The sequence below is a fragment of the Microcaecilia unicolor genome, chromosome 1 (genome assembly GCF_901765095.1).
Source record: "Microcaecilia unicolor chromosome 1, aMicUni1.1, whole genome shotgun sequence".
Taxonomy (NCBI): Eukaryota; Metazoa; Chordata; class Amphibia; order Gymnophiona; family Siphonopidae; genus Microcaecilia; species Microcaecilia unicolor.
The window spans coordinates 647,177,851-647,200,006 of record NC_044031.1 but is presented as its reverse complement, the minus strand read 5'-3'; the positions used below and the strand labels follow the sequence as shown (position 1 = coordinate 647,200,006).

The window sequence follows — 22,156 nt, the reverse complement described above, 5'->3', positions numbered from 1 at the left end:
TTCTAGCCATTTGTTCTTCCGCTTTCGCCAGACGTATCTCTCTCTTGGCTTCTTTCAGTTTCATCCGGTATTCCTCCCCGTGTTCCTCTTCTTGAGATATTCTATATTTCTGGAACGCTAACTCTTTAGCCTTTATTTTCTCAGCCACTTGCTTGGAGAACCATATCGGTTTCCTTTTTCTCTTGCTTTTATTTACTCTCCTTACATAAAGGTCTGTGGCCCTATCTATTACTTCTTTCAGCCTGGACCTCTGTCCTTCCACTTCTTGTACGTCCTCCCAGCCCATCAGCTCCTTCCTCAGGTATTCCCCCATTTTACTAAAGTCAGCACGCTTGAAATCCAGGACTTTGAGTTTAGAGTGGCCGCCCTCCACTTCAGCCGTCATATCAAACCAAACCGTTTGATGGTCACTGCTTCCCAGGTGTGCACCCACTCGGACATTTGACACACTATTCCCATTTGTGAGCACCAGATCCAGCGTCGCTCCCTTCCTCGTGGGTTCCGTCATAATTTGTCTGAGCAGAGCACTTTGGAAGGCATCCACGATCTCTCTACTTCTTTCCAATTTTGCAGACGGAACCTTCCAATCTACATCCGGCAGATTGAAATCTCCCATCAACAGAACCTCTTTTTTCTTTCCTAATTTTTGAATATCTGCGATCAGATCTTTATCTAGTTCCTCTAATTGTGTCGGGGGTCTGTAGACAACACCCACATGGACAGAGGTTCTATCCTCTCTTTTTAAGGTGATCCATATCGCTTCTTCTTTTCCCCAGGTCCCTGTCATTTCAGTCGCCATGATATCATTCTTTACATACAGAGCTACTCCTCCACCTTTTTGACCCTCTCTATCCTTCCTAAATAGATTATAGCCTGGTATGTTTGCATTGAGCCACGTCTCCGTGATTGCAACAACATCTAAGTCTGCCTCCAACATCAGGGCATGAAGGTCATGAACTTTATTGCTTAGACTACGAGCATTTGTGGCCATCGCTTTCCATCTATATTTCCTGGTATGTGTTTCAACATTTGTGATTTGGGGGTGTCTTTTCACTTTGGGTACCTTCGTATCTTTTTGTTCCAACTTTATTGCTTTTTCCTCTGCCTCAGTTTTATTTTTAGGAGCATCACAGTGCTGTAATGTTTTATTTTCAGGAGCATCACAGTGCTGTAATGGAGCACAAGAATGTGCTGCGGTGGTCAACAAAGCAAACAGGATGCTAGGAATTATTAGGAAAGGGATGATGAATAAGACTGAAAATACTATAATGCCTCTGTATCGCATCATAGTGCGACCTCATTTTGAGTACTGCGTTCAGTTCTGGTTGCCGTATCTCAAAAAATATATAGCGAAATTAGAAAAGGTTCAAAGAGCAAACAAAATGATAAAGGGGATGGAACTCCTCTCGTATGAGGAAAGGCTAAAAAGGTTAGGGCTCTTCAGCTTGGAAAAGAGACGAATGAGGGGAGATATGATTGAGATCTACAAAATCCTGAGTGGTGTAGAACGAGTAGAAGTAAATCGATTTTTCACTCGTTCCAAAAGTACAAAGACTAGGGGACACTCAAGGAAGTTAAATGGAAATACTTTAAAAACAAATAGAAATAAATATTTTTTCACTCTATGAATAGTTAAGCTCTGGAACTCTTTGCCTGAGGATGTAGCAACAGTGGGTTGTGTATCTGGGTTTAAAACAAGGTTTGGACAAGTTTATGGAGGAAAAGTCCATAGTCTACTATTGAGACAAACATGGGGAAGCAACTGCTTGCCCTGGGATTGGTGGCAAGGAATACTGCCACGATTTAGGTTTTTGCCAGGTACTTGTGACCTGGCTTGACCACTGTTGGAAACAGGATACTGGGAAAGATGGACCTTTGGTTTGACCAGTATGGCTACTCTTATGTTCTTATGTTAATCTCCCTCTCTCCCACCCCCAGATCCAGCATCTTTCTCCTTTATCTTTGTTCACTCCCTCTTCTCTACCCACAAATCCATTATCTCTTTTCCCCCCCTGGATTCCACTCTCTCCGTCCCTCCCCTCTACCCACATGAGCAGCAACACAAATTTGATGGTGAGCAGCACCAAGCTCTTTTCGTGGATGCTGGAGCTCACCTCCTCAGCCACGGTTTCCACCGGTGGCCTCTCCAGTCCTGCAATTCACTTCCCCCCCTCCCCCCAGGAGAACAGAAGTGTTTGGAGGAGCCAGGGGATGCTGCAACATGATTAATTTGTAAAACTGCAATTAATTTATGCATTAATTGAAGAGTAACTGCAATTAACTTGCAGCCCTAGTCACTGAGGTAAAGAGGCCAAGGAGGCGCCTACTTAGGTGAAATTTATCAAAGACATGTAGGTGTCTATGGGGCTCATTTTCAAAGCACTTAGACTTACAAAGTTCTATAGGTTACTATGGAACTTTGTGTCTACGTGCTTTGAAAATACACCTATATGTGTCTTTAGAAAATACTAGCACAAATCCATAAGTACATAATATGTAGATAAGTATTGCCATACAGGGGTCCATCATGCCCAGCATCCTGTTTCCAACAGTGGCCAATCCAGGTTACAAGATCCCAGAAGAAATGGTGGGTAAAATGAACTCACATACAGTGTGTACTGTTGTGCTTATTTTAGAAATTACACATAGATATCCCGACTCTGCCCATGCTTAGCTCAAACACTGCCCTACAATATGCCTACACTACAGCTGTGTAGAAATATAAAATTATTTTGTGCATAAAATGTAACAGGCATATTATATACGCTGCTCTCTTACCCACATAAAAATGTCTTTCTAAAATTGCTTCCTTTATGTATAAAAATACTCACTCACCTGTTGTGGGGCAGAGGATGTGAAGCGTACAAGCGACAGCACAGCTCCCTGTGAGGGGTACTGGGATCGAAAAGCCTGTCTCACTACAAACATTTTGCCCAACGTTCACTCTACAGTGATGGAAAGAAAAAGCAGAAATTTTCAGTTAGCAAAGAAGGCTATCCTGTTTCTGTTGCAGTACTACTACTACTATTTATCATTTCTTTAGCGCTACAAGGCATACGCAGCACTGTTCACCATACATGAAAAGACAGTCCCTGCTCAAAGAGCTTACAATCTAGTTAAGACGTAAACAGACAGAACATTTAAGGGTAAGGGAATAAGGGGGTGAGGATAAAGACAGGGCAAGTGAGTAGTGGTTAGGAGTCAAAAGCAATGGTAAAGAGGTGGGCTTTAAGTTTGGACTTGAAAACGGTCAAAGACGGGGCTAGACGTACAGGCTCAGGAAGTCTATTCCAGCCGTGAGGTGCAGCAAGATAAAAGGAACGGAGTCTAGAATTAGCAGTAGAGGAGAAGGGGACGGATAAGAGAGATTTATCTACAGAACGGAGTACCCAAAGGGGGGCGTAGGGAGAGACGAGAGTGGAGAGGTACTGGGGAGCGGCAGAGTGAATGCACTTATAGGTCAATAAGAGAAGCTTGAACTGAATACGGAAACGGATAGGGAGCCAGTGAAGTGACTTAAGTAGAGGGCTAATGTGAGCATAACGACTTTGGAGGAAAATGAGCCGCGCAGCAGAGTTTTGGACTGATTGAAGAGGAGAGAGATGGCTAAGAGGGAGGCCGGTGAGAAGCAGGTTACAATAATCAAGACGAGAGGTGATAAGAGTGTGGATAAGGGTTCTGGTAGAGTGCTCAGAGATGAAGGGATGGATTTTGCTAATGTTATAGAGAAAGAAACAACAGGTTTTGGCAATCTGTTGAATATGAGCAGAGAAGGAGAGAGAGGAGTCAAAGATGACCCCAAGGTTACGAGCTGATGAGACAGGGAGAATGAGAGTGCTATCCATAGTAGCAGTAGCTAGATCACTGTTGCTATCAATGGGAAAACCAAAGTACTCTTCCAATGCTACTGGAGGAGAGAGACCAGCAGAATACATGCTAAGCCAAGCAGGAGAATCAATCAAAGCAGAGCGCATGCTGGCAGATATAAGTAGGGCAGTCAGTGGGCCAGGGGTGCTAGTTCTCCCTACTTTCTTTCCAAGCTCATATGATGACAGACTGACTCAAAAGGGTGATGAAGAGGCCCCTTCGGTTACCCAGGGTGGCCGCCTTTCATACATACTTCTTGCAACAACTCTGTACATTACAAGTGTGGGAGGAGGGGTCAAGGGTGAAACAGAGAAGAAATCATCTTTACACTGTGTGGGGGTTCAGTTTTGGACAGTCATCCTCATAAGAGCATCCAAAATGTTAGGAAAGCTACAAAGGTCATTACGGGGTAGATAACACATTTATAGCCTCTGCTTGTCTCATGCTTTCTTCAACACAAAAAGAGAAAAATGACAGCCAGCAGGAACCATATGGCCCATCCAGCTTGCCTATCTGCACCAACTGTTCCGCTCTACAATCCCTTCTGCTCCCTCAGAGATCCTCTGAAATGTAGTTAAAGTTGGCTTTCAACTGTATAAGTGCTGTCATTTTAAAATCTCCTGAACTGTCTATGTAGATTGTTTGTACAAATCACTATGCAGACAAAACTTACTGTGATATAAGGGGGTGAGAGATGTGTCAGGGGAGGGGACTGGTATTTAATCAGTTAAAGTGTGTTATTCAGCATTAATCAACTAAATTTCGCCAGATAAAGCTAGGCAATGCTTTGACTTTTTATTAACTTACCAGCAAAATTCTGTCCACGGCAATTTATATTCAATTATACAAATAATATATATCGAACTAGAAAAGCACAAAGAATGACAAGCAAAATGGTAAAGGGGATGGAACGACTCCTTTATGAAGAAAAGTTAAAGAGATCATAGCTCTTTCGCTGGGGGGGGGGGGGGGGGGGGGGGAAGAGTTGATGGAGAGCAGATATGATAGAAGTGTACAAAATCATGACTGGGATGAAATGGGTAACTAGGGGATGGTTATTTACCCTTTCAGATAGCACTAAGATGAAGGGTCATTCCAAAAAACTAATAGGAAGCACATTTAAAATAACTTGAAGAAAGTAATTTTTTCTCTCAGTCCACAATTAAGCTGTGGAATTAGTCACCAGAAGATGTGGTGAAAGCCGTGGAGAAATTATGTCTTACCAGATAATTTTCTTTTCTTTAGTCAACGACACCATTCTGCACAAATGGGCGATATCCCTTCATTTCAGTAGGTGGAGCTGGAGAAAACTGAATTCTGACATTGACATCACCAGCATAAGCAGAGGTGCTCCCTGGAACAATCCAGTGTGCATCTGCCCAAGCAGCAGAAGGTCCCGCTATAACGCACCCATGCCCCATCAAACCTAACGCATCAACCACTGCAGCTGCAGTAATCAAGCAAGCAAAACACCAATTCCTACCCTGCATTTACCAGGATATACCCTATCACAGGAACTCGTATGGCTGCCAATCACAAAATGAATGTCTTTTTTTTTTTTTTGAAGAACTGAAAAGGAAGCACAGAGCAAACCCAGAACCCAAGCCAAGGTCTTTCAAGGAGGGATTGCAGAACGGTGTTGCTGACTAAAGGAAAGAAAATGATCTGGTAAGACAAGTTCTCCTTTCTAAGCATCAGTTCCACTAACCTGCACAAATGTGATGTACCAAAGCATTCTATTGGGCAGGGTAAGACAAGCGCCTCCCCTCCCCGAATGACAGCTCTGCCAAAGTCCGAACAGAATCTGGCCAACAGGTCCAACTTGTAATGCTTAGCAAAGGAATAGAACGACAACCAAGTTGCTGCCTTGCAAATATCCTCAGGGGACACTGCTCAGGCCTCCACCCAGGCAGTGGTCTGAGCCCTAGTAGAATAGCCCTTCAGTCCTTGAGACACTGGACAATTCTTGCAATGTAGGCAGACTCAATAGATGCCTTGAGCCACCTCACAATAAAGGGCTAGAAGCTGCCTGGCCCTTCCAAGAGCCATGGAAAGCACAAATAGGTGGGCAGAGACGAAATCCATTCATCTCCCTCAGATACCGGAGCAGCGTCCTCTGGACATCTAGCTCATGGAACTTCAAATCCCCAGGAGCCAAACCTTCTGCCAAAATGGAGGACAAGCTGACCTCCTGATTAACATGGGATGAAGACACCACTTTCAGCAGAAAGGAGGAGACTGTTCACAGGGACCCCAAGTCCTCCATGAAGGACAGATATAGGTCCCAACAAACAGTGCCCGCAGCTCTGAGATTCTATGAGCAGAAGTGATAGCTACCAGAAACATTGCCCTGATAGTAAGGTCCTTGGTGGAAATAGAGCATCGGGCAGCGACTGGAGCATCAGCTTGATGTCCCACAAGGGAAGGAAGGGTGTAGCAGAGGGTGAATATGAGCCACCCCATTCAGGAACTGAGCCACCTCTCTATGCAAACTTACAGAGATACCCTTCACCTTCCCATGAAAACTGGCCAGAGCAGCCCCTGGACTCTCAGGGAGCTCAGAGCAAGCCCCAATCCAGGCCTAGCTGCAGAAACCCCAAACTATCAGGAATTTCAGCCCTGCAGGGAGACGGGGATCGCTCCCCACACCAGGATACAAGAACTCGCTAGACCCCAACGGCCAGGAACCTGGAAGCCTCCCTGGAGAAGTGCAGCATAAAGACACACACTTCTCTAAATGTCTCTTCCCAATGGCAAAACCGAAAGCCAGAAGGAATCCAGATCTTAAATACATAAGTATTGCCACACTGGGATAGACCAAAGGTCCATCAAGTCCAGCATTCTGTTTTCAACAGTGGCCAATCCAGGTCACAAATACCTGGCAAGATCTTCCAAGTCTACCAGCTCTTGACAGAGCAGACTCCGACCCCTGGGCAGTGGAAAAGGATCCTCCACCAGCAGGCACCAGAGAACCGCATACCAGGGCCTGCAAGACCAGTCTGGCACCACTAGCAGGACCAGATTAGGATAGTGCACAATCCTGCACAACAGACGGCCTATCAGATGTCACTGAGGGAAGAAGATGTATAAGGGCTCCTCCAACGGCCTTGGCTGAACTGCCGACTAAAGCGGACCTCTGCCTTTGCCCTGCTGGGATGTCAGCTGCAGAGTCATACAATCAGGATGCCCAAGACATCCAGAGGATTGGATTGAGCAATTCTAGCCTTCAACGTTTGCAACTGGTGCAAAATAGGGCTGCATACTTGATAACTGGGTCTAAGAGACCTGATCACATTACTCCTATGCTTCACTATTTGCATTGGTTGCAGTACGTATTATTTTTAAATTGTTGTTCGGTTTACAAATCATTTTATTTGAGACGTCCAGCTTATCTTTGCAGTTAAGTTGCAATAGAAATCAAACAAAATAAAACATGGAAAAGAAATTAAGATGATACCTTATTTTCTTTTCCATGTTTTAGTTTGTTTGATGTCTATTGATAACCTTTAAGAGTGGACTAACACGGCTACCACACCTCTCCAGTTAAGTTGCAGAAATATACTCAGCAGGGACTTCGTTCTTCATAGAAAAATCTCTTGCAAGTTCGTAATCTTAGTGTTGTGAAACTTTCATCTACTAGGAAGCATGCATTTTCTTATGCCGGCCCCTCTCTTTGGAACTCTGCCTGTGGAAGTTCAAAATGCTTCTTCATATACTGTGTTTTGGAAGATTAAAAACTTGGATGTTTTGTTTGATCACTTAAAGATACTATTTGCTGGGTAGTGTTGATTTTTAAAATTTGTAATGGAGCTACAATTTTTATGTATGTAGCTGTTATTTTATGTATTTTTAAATTGTGAATCACTTTGACACTGTGGTATAAGGCGGTATATAAAATGAATAAATCCAATCCAATCCATATTCAGCCTGTGGTGGCCATTTTTTTTGTTGTTTTTTTTTAAACCTAGCCACTGTGGGCATTTTATACACAAATATTCAGCGCTGGGCCATCCACAGATACCAGTGCTGAATATCTGAGAATTGGGTGGCTTCCAGCACTTATATGGTTACTAGTGATATTGAGACCCATATCTGGATAAAATAGAATAGTTTTTCTGCTGTCCTAACTTTATCCGGTTAATTATCCAGTAATTGGATTGAAAATTGCTGTTAACCAGGTAACTCCTGGTTCTGTCCAGACTCCACCCTGGCACTAAGTGGACAGTATCAAGGCAGTTTGAGCAGATTTTGCCACTGGATATTTGGCAGGAACCAGTGAGTGTGAGTGAACCACTTAGGACCCGCTCCTATCCAGTTAACTCACGATGAATATCAATCCTGTAGTTTCCAAGCATTAAAACACAGCAGCAGTCAGTAGCATAATAAAGTGAAAAGTTAGGCACGAAGTAAACGTAGGGTAAAGGCAAAACAAGCACAACAGAGAATGGAGAATGCCTAATGGTTAGTGCACCAGGCTTTAATCCTGGCAACCTGGGTTCAATTCCCACTGCAGCTCCTTGTGGCCATGGGCAAGTCACTTAACCCTCCATTGCCCCGGGTACAAGAACTTAAGGGGCCAGAGAAAGTACCTGCATATAATGTGTAGAGCACTGCGTACGTCTAGTGACGCTATAGAAATGATTAGTAGTAATAGTAGGAAAGCAACAGCCTGCTGTAACCTCCAGCTGCTATTAGTGTTTCCAATAAAACACTTACTATTACCTAGGTGGTAAAGACAATGAAACATCCATTGTCATTAATGGGGAGAAAGCAAGAAAATAACATAAGAATAGCCATACTAGGTCAGAGAAATGGTCAATCTAGCCCAGTATCCTGTTTCCAATCCAGGTCACAAGTACTCGGCAGAAACTCAAATAGTAGCACATCACACATGATGAAAGGGTTCATCTGCAACAGGTAAAGTTAGAACAATTGCAAATGGGACAGTTGCACTCTGGGCCTTCCCCTGGTAATCAACAATCACACTGCTCACTGGCCAGACTTCCCCCGAGTCATATGGCACTGACTCTACAGGCCAGACTTCTCTGTCATATGGCATTGACTCTACAGATCTGGTATTCTATTTGGTGGAAGCTTCTTAGACCTAGTTCAGAATGACCCCCCCCCCCCCCCCCCCCCTTACCGTATCTTAATGACTTCCCAGCAGGTGAGCACAAGGGTTGAGAACTTCAGGGCAATTCCTGGATGAGGGAACTATATGAACACTACTACTACTACTACTATAAATCATTTCTATAGCACTACCAGTTGTACGCAGCGCTTCACAATTGAACATGAAAAAAGACAACTCTAGGAATTAATGGAGGAATGTGGAATCAGAAGGCAGGAGATATATCACTATTATCAAATACAGGACTTTTCTTCAATATGAGGCTCTAGCAGATCTTAAAAAAAGAGGAAGTCCACAACAAGTTGAGGATGTCATCTTTGGCTAGTTAAGCGGCCATCTTTGGCTAGTGAAGTACACAGAGTGGATAAATTGGAGAAGTGTTTGAAGGAGACTCAAGTGATACAGAATATAATCATTTGGGATTGTCAGGTATTACACTGAGAACATGAACAGTTGGAGAACTCCATGAGGCAGTTTAATTTAAGATTCTTAAACTTTCCTTAGATAGCAATTATGACACTGAGGGCCCTGTTTACTAACCTATGCTATAGGCGTGCAAACCTTTTAGCGCACGTTAACGATAGATACCCCCATTACTTTCCTATGGATGTCTCTATCCTTAGCGCACGCTAAGTTTGCTCGCCTACAGCATGGCTTAGTAAACAGGGCTCCTAGAAATTTGTTGAAAAAACATTTGATGATGTTCTTAAAATTCCATTACAGGCTATTCCCCCATGAGTAAAGTTTATTATATACCATCAAAAAGACGTGTATCCACTGGGCAACATCAAGATGGAGATTTAATTCCAGTGTCACCAGACAGTCTAAATGTATCAGATTCGTTGCCAACATCTAAAACAGAATTTGGATGTTTTACAAAGATGACCAAATTCAGAGGTGGGGAGAAAATCATTTTCTTTTCAATGTTTATTTATATTTATTGAGTATAAACACACCATACAAAGATGATTGTAAACATACTGTATCACTACTTCCATCTGCAATATCAACACTTTTTTATTACTCTTTAACCCCCTTACATCCCCCCCTCCCCCCTAATTGGCAAGGCAGGGTCGGGCTGCGCCGACCACCCGATATATGGGTACCAAACTTGATGATACACTATCAGACGACCTTGTCGCATCGCAGTTAGCTTAGACATCAGCTGAATGTAGTCCAGTTTCCTTAGAATAGTCCTTAGTCCCGGCAAAGTTTGTTGTTTCCATGCCGCTGCCAACACCAGTTTGCTAGCCACCAATATCTGTGTGGCCAGCTGATATGCATGCTTTTTGGTCCCCTGGGGCCACATGTGCAGAAGGCAACATTCCATTTTCATAGGGAAAGCTATTTTCGTTATGCTAACGATCAATTTTACCACTCTTGTCCAATATTGTTGAGCATGAGGGTAGGCCCACCATATATGAGCCATATCTCCTAACATTTCACATTGACGCCAACAGAGAGCCGACCCCCCTTTAAACATTTTAGCTAATCTCTGTGGTGTGTAATACCAGCCATATAATATTTTATAGCCATTTTCTACAAGAGCATTGGAAGTTGACACCTGAAGCAAAGAAACAAACACCAGAAAATCATTTTCAAAAAAGATGGATGTCTTATCTTTTGTGTTTGAAAATACTATGGACGTCCTGTGATTTGGATGTCCTTTGTTTTGGTCCATTTTTGAACAAAAGATGTCCAAGTGCAAGACGTCCAAAACAGAGGAGGAGTGGCTTAATGGTTAGTGCAGTTGTCTTTGATCCTGGCAACATGGGTTCAATTACCACTGCTGCTCCTTGTGACTTTGGGCAAGTCAAATGCACAAGGGGCATTTTTGGATATCACATCTAAGTCTGAATTTGGACGTTTTTTATAAAACGTCCAAAATCAGAACAGGAAAGGTCATTTTCTACAAAAAAAACTCTATCTTTTCCTTTTGAAAGTGCTGTTTGGAAAAATGTTTTGTGATTTGGGGGAGTAAGGGGAGGTGATCCCCAAGTCCCTCTAGTGGTCATCTGGTCATTTGGGGCATCTCTTAAGTGGAGTAGAGGAGTAGCCAAGTGGATACTGCAGCAGACTTTGATCCTGGGAAGTGGGTTCAATTCCCAGTGCAGCTATTCGTTATAAATACAGGTCTAGCTCAAAACGTCTAAGTTTTAGTCTTGGACGTCTTTCTTTTGTTCCATTATTGCTGAAAGACGTCCATGTTTTAGAAACACCCAAGTCCCGCCTCAAACACTCCCCTGGTACGTCCTTCTGACAGACTTCAGAGAAAGACGTCCAAAAAGAGGTTTTAATAATATTGATTTGTACTTTTCTGTGACTTAAACGCCCAAATGCTGACATGTCATTTTTTGGACAGCTATCTCTTTTGAATATGAGCCTGATCATGTACTTAACATTCGATCAGAGCTGTTTTTTGGTCAGCAGGTATGGTGTTTTCTGGATGTTTCTAGGGAAACACAGGAACGACATAACCAATTTCACTAAAATCTGACTGTCATACCCACCAATCCTTTTGTCCTCCAAAATCTTGCCCCATTTTGGTTGCTCAAAGGAGAGCAATGGATTATGTACTGGTCCACTGTTACTGGTAAGAGACAATAGGATGGTCCACTATAACAAAGGTACAGCACAATAACATGTTCCAAGCTTTGAGCTTCCCCCTGGTGACACAAGACAAGGTCATTCAGTTAGCAATCCAACTGGATACAACGTGCTTACCCTGCGTTTTACTACCCTTATGGTCTACCTCAGAATTACACAGTTCTACTAATCCGCCTGATAAAATTATGCCATGTTAAAAGAAGTCAAAGAAAGACCAAACTTCTGCTTGCAAGGTTAAATAGGTGAAACACTCTATTAAAAAAGCAATTTTTTTAAATGGAAGGCAGACTGAAATAAGAAAAACAAACAAGCAAAAAAAGCAATGGTAAGCAATAAAAACTTAATAAATCAGACCAAGAAAGGATTTGAGAAGAAATTTCCTATAGAGGGAAAAATTTATAATAGAAGCCTTTTTAGGTACCACAAAACCAAGGTGGGAAAGTTGGTTGGACCACTAGATAACGAAGGGTAAGAGGCATTCAGGGAAGACAGGACCATAGCAGAAAAATGAAATGCATTCTTTGCTTCAGTCTTTACTGAGAAGACTCCTACCCTGAAAATCTTTGAAGGCGATTATTGTCCTCTTTTAGCTTTTCCAGTTGTTTATAAATAAAGCCATGGGACTAGATGAGATACACCCAAGGATATTGAAGGAGCTCAAAGAGGGTTTGGTGGGCCCTCTTAAAGATTTGCATAATAGATCCTGGGAGACAGGGAAGGTTCCATGAGATTGGAGAAGAGCGAATGTGGTTCCTCTTAACAAAAATGGTGACAAGAGAAAAAAAATAGGAAGCTACAGACCAGTAAGCCTTACTTCAGTGGTTGGAAAAATAATGGATGCACTGCTAAAGGAAAGCTAGTAAAATTTCTGGAATCCAATGGCTTACAAGATCAGAGGCAACATAGTTCTACCAAACAAAAATCATGTCAAATGATCTGATTTCTTTGACTGGAAGACCACAGAATGGGATCGAGGGCATGTGCTAGATGTAATCTATATGGATTTCAGCAAAGCCTTTGACATGGTTCCTCATAGGAGGCTTGTAAACAAATTGAATGGGCTGAAGTTACAACCCAAAGTAGTGAACTGGATTAGGAACTGTTGACTAATTGACAGAGTGCGGTGATGAATGGAATTCACTCGGAAGAAAGAAAGGCAAGTAGTGGAGTGTCTCAAAGATCAGTATTGGGGCAGATTCTAGACAATATATTTGTGAGTGACATCGCTGAAGGATTAGAAGGAAAAAAAGTTTGCCTTTCTGCAAATGACACAAAGATTTGCAACAGAGTGGACATCCTGGAAGGAGTCGACAACATGAGAAGTGATTTAAAAGGATTGGAAGAATGGTCTATTGTTTGTCAGTTAATGCGAAGAAGCGTAAAGTGATGCACACGGGGTGTAGAAACCCAAAAGAGCTGTATTTGTTAGGGGGTGAGAGGCTGATAAGCACAGACTGGAGATGGACCTTGGGGTGTTAGTATCGGAGGATCTTAATGCAACAAAAGAGTGCGACAGGGTGGTGGCTTCAGCCAGAAAGATGCTAAGCTGCATGGAGAGGCATATCAAGTAGAAGAAAGATGTTAATGCCCCTGTACAAGTCGTTCCTGATGCCCCATTTGGAGTATTAAGTTCAATTTTGGAGGCCATACCTTGGTCATCAAAAGACTTGAGGTGATTTAGGTCCCGTAAATGGCAAAGACAGATCACGATCAAGGCTTGAGTGGGCTTTGGCAACTCTATCAGTTGGGAAATGGAAGTACGACCAGTGCAAGGCAGATTTCTACGGTCGATGCTGCAAAATTGGCAGGGAGAGAAAGAGGTTAAGTATGCTAGTGTTTAATCATGATATGGAGTTCCAGATACAACTCTGGCCACCAGGTTGGGCAGACTGGATGGACCATGCGTGTCACTTAACCCTCCACTGCCCCAGGTACAAATAAGTACCTGTATATAATATGTAAGCCGCATTGAACCTGCTATGAGTGGGAAAGCGCGGGGTACAAATGTAGGAAAAAATAAAATATCTACCGACATTTACTATGTTATTACCTTTATTACACTTATTACACTGCCTCTATAGTTAGGTAAATCAAAGCGGTGTACACTGTAATATGAAGTAGCAAAAAAGAACCTCCCTCGTAACAGACAAACAACAGCTAGACAATGTTTAGAACAATACCCTAGTCTTAAAAAAGTGATCCATAGATCTGTCCTTTCTGAGGGCCCTGTTTACTAAGGTGCGTTAGTGTTTTTAGTGCGCCTACACTTAGCGTGCTAACAATGTAGGCACCTATAGGAATATTGTAGGCATGTACATGATTAGCGCACTTACATGGTTAACACGCGTTAAAAACGTTAACGTGCCTATAACACTGCTTAGTAAACATGGCCCTGAGTCGTTTCAGTTTCAAGCTGCTAAATTTTGGAATTTACTACCCCTATATACTAGACGGATTACTCGTTATAATCTGTTCAGAAGATCATTAAAAACTTTTCGTTTTAGAAGTTATGCTTTATCTAAGGTTGATCAGTAGACTTGTGAGATAATGTTGTATTTCATGAGTATTCCCATTTCTTGGATATGTGAACCACACCGAGCTCTTTATTAGGGTACACTGCGGGTTATAAGAATCAAATGTAATATAATGAAAGGATAGAAAAAGCCAATTGACAAAACTACACAAGGGACTACTGAAGAATACCTCAGAGAAATACACAAAAAAAAGTTAAAAGGAGTCTAAAGGTAAGATCCTAGGCCCAGATCTGACCGGTCTGTCCATGACCTATCAAAGGCTAAGGTGAAAAGATGTCTCTTCAATGAACTGGGACTAGGAAAAAAAAAAGAGAGAGAGAAGGTACCATTATGTGTAGAAGCCAGACAAGTCTGAAAAACAAAAGGGATCTGTAATCAGTGGCTAGATGAGGAACGTAAAGTGCGTAGAAGAACATAGGGTGGAGTGCCTACATATAACGCCTTATGAAGTAGGGTCAGTATTTTAAATTGAATCCTGTACTTGATTGGCAGCCGATAATGCTGAAAAAGCAGGGAGAGTGATGTGACATTTGTGAGCATGATAAAGATGCACTGCAGTATTTTGGACTGTTTGAAGATGTCCAAGTAATGCAATGGTAATTCTTACATAAACCACTTTACAGTAGTCCAGGTTCAACATGACAACATAATAAAGAATGGAAGCCTGAGATGATTTGTCCAAGTAGGACCACATGGAGCAAAACTTGACACAGATGGAGGAACACCTGAAGTTGTTAGCTGGATGGGAAAACTCCCCTGATTTAGAAGAGCACTGGAAAAAACTGGAAGGAGATATTGTAAGGGTAGAAAGCCTTTTGTTAGAATCCACTGCAGTATTCTAGAAATGTAGCTGAAAAGGTAAGGGGCAAGCATTTATTAACTACATGAGATCCCAGAAAGACCTCCAACAACAATATCTGGAAAAGATAAAAAGTTAGGAAAGTAGAACAGCAAAGATACAAATACAAAATAGCTAATATGGTAAAACAGGGAGACAAGACATCTTAAAAAACTAAAGTTAGTGGATTTGAGATTTAATTACTCATCTTTTCCAAATCCAAACTCCCAAGACAAGCAGGTATGAAAATGGACTTACAATCTAAGCTGTGCTTGAGGAAATGGAGGATGAAGAGACTTGCCCAAGGTCACAAGGAGTGTAGGTAGGAGCAGCAGGGTTTGAACCTTTAGCTTCCCTGGTTCTCAGCCTGTCAGCCTGTTGACACACTACAAGTGGCATTAAGAAGGGAAGAATGTGGATAAACTGATGAGGAAAGAGTAGAACTGCTTATTTGGCAGTCTGATCCCTACCAGTAGTACCGCAAAGACTGTTATGGTAATGATGCTATAAGGACAGGAGTACTCAGGAATTACTCCTTTCTCACCCTCTACCCATCAAGGAAACCTCAGAAGGTGCAGGGGGAAGGGTTATTTTGAAAGGGGAGTGGGGGTATTACTGACAACTTGTAACATCCTCCTTCAAGACTTTGTAATTCTATTTACTATGTAAGCCACATTGAACCTGCTATGTGTGGGAAAGCGTGGGGTACGGGCTGCTGAGCAGAGATGGTCTAAAGAAGGGACAAAATGCCTTCCACTGTAAACTGGCTAACTTACTGAAGAGGGCTTTAAACTAGAATCATTGGAGAAGGGTGAACAAAGTCCCTAGGCTGCACGATAGATACTTTTGTTCTGTTTTCACAGAAGGAACTCCTGGAGAAGGACCGCGATTGACTGGCAAAAGCACTAATGAGAATGGAGTGGATAAAGCACCGTTCACTTAAGAGTGTGTATGAACAACTTGAAAATAAGGTGGGACCGGACAGGATCCACCCCAGGATATTGAGGGAGCTCAGACAGGTTCTGGCGGGTCCTCTTAAAGATTTGTTTAATAAATTCTTGGAGACGGGAGAGGTTCTGTGGGATTGGAGAATGGCGGATGTGGTCCATCTTCACAAAAGTGGTGAGAGGGAAGAAGCTGGAAACTACAGGCCGGTAAGCCTCACTTCGGTTATTGGAAAAGTAATGGAAGAGATGCTGAAGGAAAGGATAGTGAATTTCCTGGAAGCCAACAAGTTGCAAGATCAGAGACAACATGGTTTTACCAAAGGTAAATCATGCCAAACGAATCTCATTGAATTCTTTGACTGGGTGACCGGAGAATTGAATCATGGACGTGCTATAGACGTAATCTACTTAGATTTCAGCAAAGCTTTTGACATGGTTCCCCACAGGAGGCTCTTGAATAAACTTGGCAGGCTGAAAATAGGACATGACGCAGTGAACTGGATTAGGAACTGGTTGACGGACAGACGCCAGAGGGTGGTGGTTAATGGAATTCGCTCGGATGAGGGAAAGGTGAGTAGTGGAGTGCCTCAGGGATTGGTGCTAGGGCCGATTCTGTTCAATGTATTTGTGAGTGACATTGCCGAAGTGTTAGAAGGTAAAGTTTGCCTTTTTGCGGATGATACTAAGATTTGTAGCAGAGTGGACACCCCGGAGGGAGTGGAAAACATAAAAAATGATCTGCAGAAGCTGGAATGGTCTAAGGTTTGGCAATTAAAATTCAATGCGAAGAAATGCAAAGTGATGCACTCAGGGAGTAGAAATCCACAGGAGACGTATGTGTTAGGCAGTGAGAGTCTGATATCTACGGACAGGGAGAGGGATCTTGGGGTGTTAGTATCTGAGTATCTGAAGGCAACGAAACAGTGTGACAAGGCGGTGGCCGTAGATAGAAGGTTGCTAGGCTGTATAAAGAGAGGTGTGACCAGCAGAAGAAAAGAGGTTTTAATGCCCTTGTATAAGTCGTTGGTGATGCCTCACCTGGAGTATTGTGTTCAGTTTTGGAGGCCATATCTTGCTAAAGATGTAAAATGAATTGAAGCGGTGCAAAGAAAAGCTACAAGAATGGTATGGGATTTGCGTTACAAGACGTATGAGGAGAGACTTGCTGACCTGAACATGTATACCCTGGAGGAAAGGAGAAACAGGGGTGATATGATACAGACGTTCAAATATTTGAAAGGTATTAATCCGCAAACGAACCTTTTCCGTAGATGGGAAGGCGATAGAACTATAGGACATGAAATGAGATTGAAGGGGGGCAAACTCAAGAAAAATGTCAGGAAGTATTTTTTCACGGAGAGAGTGGTGGATAATTGGAATGCCCTCCCGCGGGAGGTGGTGTAGATGAAAACGGTAACGGAATTCAAACATGCGTAATGCTAGGAACCTCTACGGTCTGTGCCCTTAAAATGGCAGATACAAATCAAGGTAAGGTATACACAAAAAGTAGCACATATGAGTTTATCTTGTTGGGCAGACTGGATGGACCGTGCAGGTCTTTTTCTGCCGTCATCTACTATGTTACTATGAATAGTCAAGCTCTGGAATAGAGAATGACACAGGGACAAAGTTTGTTCCCTTCTCCGCAAGTTCTGATTCCATTTGCTAATGGATTTCACCAAGATCCCTAACTAAAACTTAGCTAACATAAGAGAACCTCTGTTCCTGCTAGTCCTGCAATACATAAAACATTATAATCAAATATATGATCTGAAAACATTTGGAAATATTTGGAAAATGTAATGCTCCAGTGTAACTAACTATGCAGTGCCTGATCTCAATGTGCTGCAGGGACACACAATGACAGGGAGCAAGTGCACAGCTTTCTATCCCCCCTCCCCCACCCCTAGCAGTGGCACATCGTGATACAAGAGGGGGGAAAAAAGGAGAACAGCTGTGCATTGGACCACATCCTCACCCTACCACCCCCCTGTCACTTTAGCACTGAATAAAAAAGCAGCAGATTAGGAGTATGTAGCCTGATGTGCAAGACACAAGCCACTGCCTCCCCTCACCCTTCCCTACTGAACTGGAGGAAACTTGCATCAAAAGGCAAGAGGCCAATTTGATTCTTATGCGTGCGCAGTCTTTGGTCTCTGCTGAGACTGTCAGCAGCGAAGTCCATTCCTGCCAGTTCCTGAGAACGTTTATTGTCATGGGGACATCAGCTCATTTCGTATGGACCAAAAACGTTTGTTTTTCAGTCACTACTGAACAGGGCAAGATTTCAACCACAGACTTAGATCAGAAAGGATACAGTGCTACATCATCATCATTTTTATTTGTTACAAAATATTTTTAAAAATAGCTTTTTTTTTTCCTTCAGTGATACACTTCTCTCCTATTTAAATTGCTGCAGCATTTAAGGCCATCCATAGGAAAGGTACCTCCTGTCTGCTTCACTTTTTCTCACAGAATCTACAGGCACCATGTATTCAGTACTTACATTTTCCTGCAGCAATTCACAGTCACATGCCAACTCCATGGCCTTCCTTCTGCCGCATCCTGCTCGCTCTACTGCAACCGCTTTGACGCTAAACAAGGAAGTTGCAGTAGAGAGGGTGGGACGCAGCAGGAGGAATTGCTGCCTGCTGCAGGAAAATGTAAGCGACACTCCTGTAAGCGACAATAGCTGGGAGGAGGACAGGAATGGAGGAAAGAATTTTTTTACAGCGGGAACAAGTTTTTTTTTTACCCTTTCCATAAGGCAGTTAAAAGTTTTGTTCTTGCATTCGCAGTGATTCTGTGGCCCTTACTGCAGTAATGGTAATTGTGCAGTCTCTACTCTGGAACTTGTTGCCAGAGGATGTGGTAACAGAGGTTAGCGTATCTGGGTTTAAAAAAGGTTTGGGCAAGTTCCTGGGGGGAAAAGTCCATAGTCTTATTGAGATGAGCATGGAAGAGAACGCTGCTTGCCCCAGGATAAGTAGAATAGAATGTTGCTACTAATTGGGTTTCTGCCAGGTACTTGTGACCTGGATTGGCCACTGTTGGAAGCAGATACTGGGCTAGATGGACCACTGGTCTGACTCAGTATGGTTATTCTTAAATTCAACACTTGGATAAAAGGGAGTTTGTGCACTCAGGTGATGTTTCTGGACTCTCTGCCACTACTGCTGAAAGATAAGCACACAGGGCAGAAAAAAAACATTAAAAGATTCATTTATACTTTATAAGTGAACAAACATCACCCCAACACACAAACTTCTATATCTATCTATAGTTTGAAGATGAAACAAAGAAGATTGATAAAGGTGAGCCAGAGTATCTGGATTTTCAAAAGGAAACAGCTCTCACAAAGAAAGATTAAACATTTATTGGGGTTCTTCAGCTTGGAGAACAGACAAGACTGTAGTACATAAATCGAGGAATAAGTTAACTAATAATACTAGCAGTAGGAGACATGCCAATAAGCTGAATGTAACATTTAAGAAAGTATTCTATTTACACATAATTATGCTAAAAGCATGGGTCAAAGTTAACAGTACAACTATGATTACAAAAAGGTGTGGGCAAGTTCCTGAGAGACAAGTCCACTAACATCTTTTGTTGGGTTGAGAATCCCACTGATGCTCCTCATCACAACCATTCACTGCCTCAAGTACAAACTTAGGGGCCCTTTTACTAAACTGCAATAAAATCTGAAGTTACCATGGCTTAATGCAAAAATACACGGTGTGGTAGCTGCAAATTTTATGAAGCCCCTAGTAGGGGAAGAACTAGCATTTTCTAATGCTAGCCCCACGCTGAAATGGCAATCAGTGTGAGGTAGCTCGCCACAGTTAATGCGAGAGCACTTACTATCCCAATCTCTTATTTAGGAGGTAGTAAAGAGGCATATATTCAAAGCACTTAGCCTTCCAAAGTTCCATAGAAACCTATGGAACTTTGGAAGGCTAAGTGCTTTGAAAATATGCCTAAGTGATCCCACATTAACAGTGCATTAACCAGTTAGCACATTACAATTACTGCATACTAACTCTCCACTCTTGCACCCTGCCTGACAGAAATGTTCAGTGATGCTTGGTTTAATATATGGAAACAGGCAAACTACCACGAAATTCCTTAATGTGGTCATGCAGCAGCCTGTTTTCGTAAGTTACATGCTTAACACACCTTCAGTAAAAGGGCACATTACATTGTAAGTCCTTGGGAAAAAGGAAATACCTACTATACCTTTTGAGCAGGGACTGTCTCTTTGTATCAGGTGTTCATGCTGCGTGCATCTGGTAACGCTATACAAATGCTAATAATAATAATATAACATACTTTGAGCTACTAGTAAACAATAAATGAACTCAATCCAAATCCCATATCCAGGCAAGAATGGAGATTATTTTACAAATCTGGGAACGTGAAACTGGGAATAGATCTTCCAATTACGTTAGGGGTGCACAAATTTAGTTGTTGAGGGCCACAAACTGATCAGGTTTTCAGAACATTTCTAATGAACACACAAAAGATAGGTCTGTATACAATGAAAGTAGCATGCATACACATTTATTAGGGATATATTATGAAAACCTGACCTTCGCTGCCTCTGAGGACTGAAGGTGTGCTGTCTGATGTTTTCAAGTCACGTGGAACTGACTAGTGCCAACTGCCAAAAACAGAGTATTGGACTGGATGTATGATTGGTTGGAACTCCCACAGTGCTTCTTATATCAAGAGTTATTAATACAATCTAGAATTCAATCTGTTACAGGCTACTGGAATAAAAATCCCCAGATACTAATCAAGTTTAAGGATAATCTTTTGTTTGTTCTAGGCTTTCAACTATCAAGATCTCAAAGTGTGCTACAAAGTATTAGGCTGTACAACAGGAACACATACATCTGGAAGTTCTCTCTGACGCAGGGCAAAAACAGCAGCATAGGGGTAGCACGACCGTTTATCATATGTTTGCACAATAGAAATTAACAAGTGCAGAGAAAAATTTGTTATAATTATCTAATGGAATGTGACAGTCGCTAAGAATGACTTTTAATATACAACAGTTCAGTGCTGTGACGAACCACAAGGTGCAGCACTTCTCATTGTTTCAACCCGTGCAATGACAGCTGCTGAGATACCAACCAAGTCATACGCATTCGGTTGTTCCCGCACACCGAACACCCCTCCTTAAACGCATCGGGGCCCAGTCTGCCATCTATCCCTCTCTCTTCCAATATTCCCGGTCCAGAATGTTTCCCTTTCTCGTCCCTGTCCGCGATCCGACCCCTTTCCCTCAAACCCTCCACCCCATCTTACCGTCTATCACAGCTTTCCTTCTACTACGGTGCCCCCCGTGCCCTCTGACGCGGCCCGCCTTGCCGGAAACCAAAACAGGAAGTTGCGTCAGAAGAGGGCTTTCGTCACGCTCACGCTAGAGAATTGAAAAGTTGCGTCAGAGGAGGGCGGGAGGCGTCGCCGGAGAAGGAAAGCTACGGTGCCTGTCACGGGCGATTTCAAAGACAAGTTGGAACAGAGAGCTGCTTTGGAACGGTGTTTGTGAGGATGAAGGTAGCTACTGTGCCGCTCAGTAATCAACTACCTACCCAGTGTGTCCTGTAAGACATTAAGTACCGCCTCCTCCAGCTTCAATAATTCACGCAGCCGCACATGCTGTCTGCCCGGGTTGACGCAGCCAAGGAGATTTAATAACAGAAGAATCAGCAATACATGAATCTACGTAAGGAGGTTGGATTAACAGGAGACGGCATGATGTGAAAAAGTTGAAGCCCTCCCACTCGCTCAGCGGCCATATTGGTTTGTCCAAAACAAACTACCGTAGTAGCTGCAGCAGCATGCGCCAAGGAGGTTTTGCATGTAGTCGTTGTTCATTGTTATTTTAACTGTTATAGTTAGAAACATGTCAACTTGTGCAACTTATGGATGTAGACAGAGGAGCAACCACAACGGAATAACCTTTCATCGGTTACAGTGCTAATTTGTTCTCTGGTTTAATTTTCTTTATTGATTTTATACAGAAACAAAGTACAAAATATATGCATGAAAAGGTTTTTTTTTTTTATCCTTGTTCTAAATTATATTCTGTCATTCGGAAGGGGTTGGTTATTGGGACACCCTAGCAGCCTATCAGGTTGTATTTGTGTAGAGATATTTTCACCTAGTAAAGGTGTATCAGGTGCTCATCAGTCAGAGTTCTTATTTCTAAGAACAAATAATTTTT

General features: G+C 42.5%; 1 protein-coding gene across 4 annotated transcripts in view; it reads right to left on the bottom strand.

Annotated features, from left to right (window-relative positions):
* The window catches only part of NDUFV1 (NADH:ubiquinone oxidoreductase core subunit V1), a 48,122-nt gene extending 26,536 nt beyond the window's left edge, over positions 1 to 21,586 (bottom strand). The window contains exons 1-3 of one of the 4 annotated variants that reach the window (XM_030222514.1): positions 21,235 to 21,319; positions 11,509 to 11,664; positions 2,836 to 2,945 (exon numbers count right to left, since the gene is read on the bottom strand). In XM_030222514.1, the coding sequence (XP_030078374.1) occupies positions 2,836 to 2,928 (93 nt within the window). In that variant the 5' untranslated portion in view covers positions 2,929 to 2,945; positions 11,509 to 11,664; positions 21,235 to 21,319. Of the gene's footprint in view, positions 1 to 2,835; positions 2,946 to 11,508; positions 11,665 to 21,060; positions 21,156 to 21,234; positions 21,334 to 21,521 lie in introns of those variants that run through there. The other 3 variants (XM_030222522.1, XM_030222504.1, XM_030222530.1) reach the window with 3 other exon arrangements.
* Positions 21,587 to 22,156: the final 570 nt, after the last annotated feature.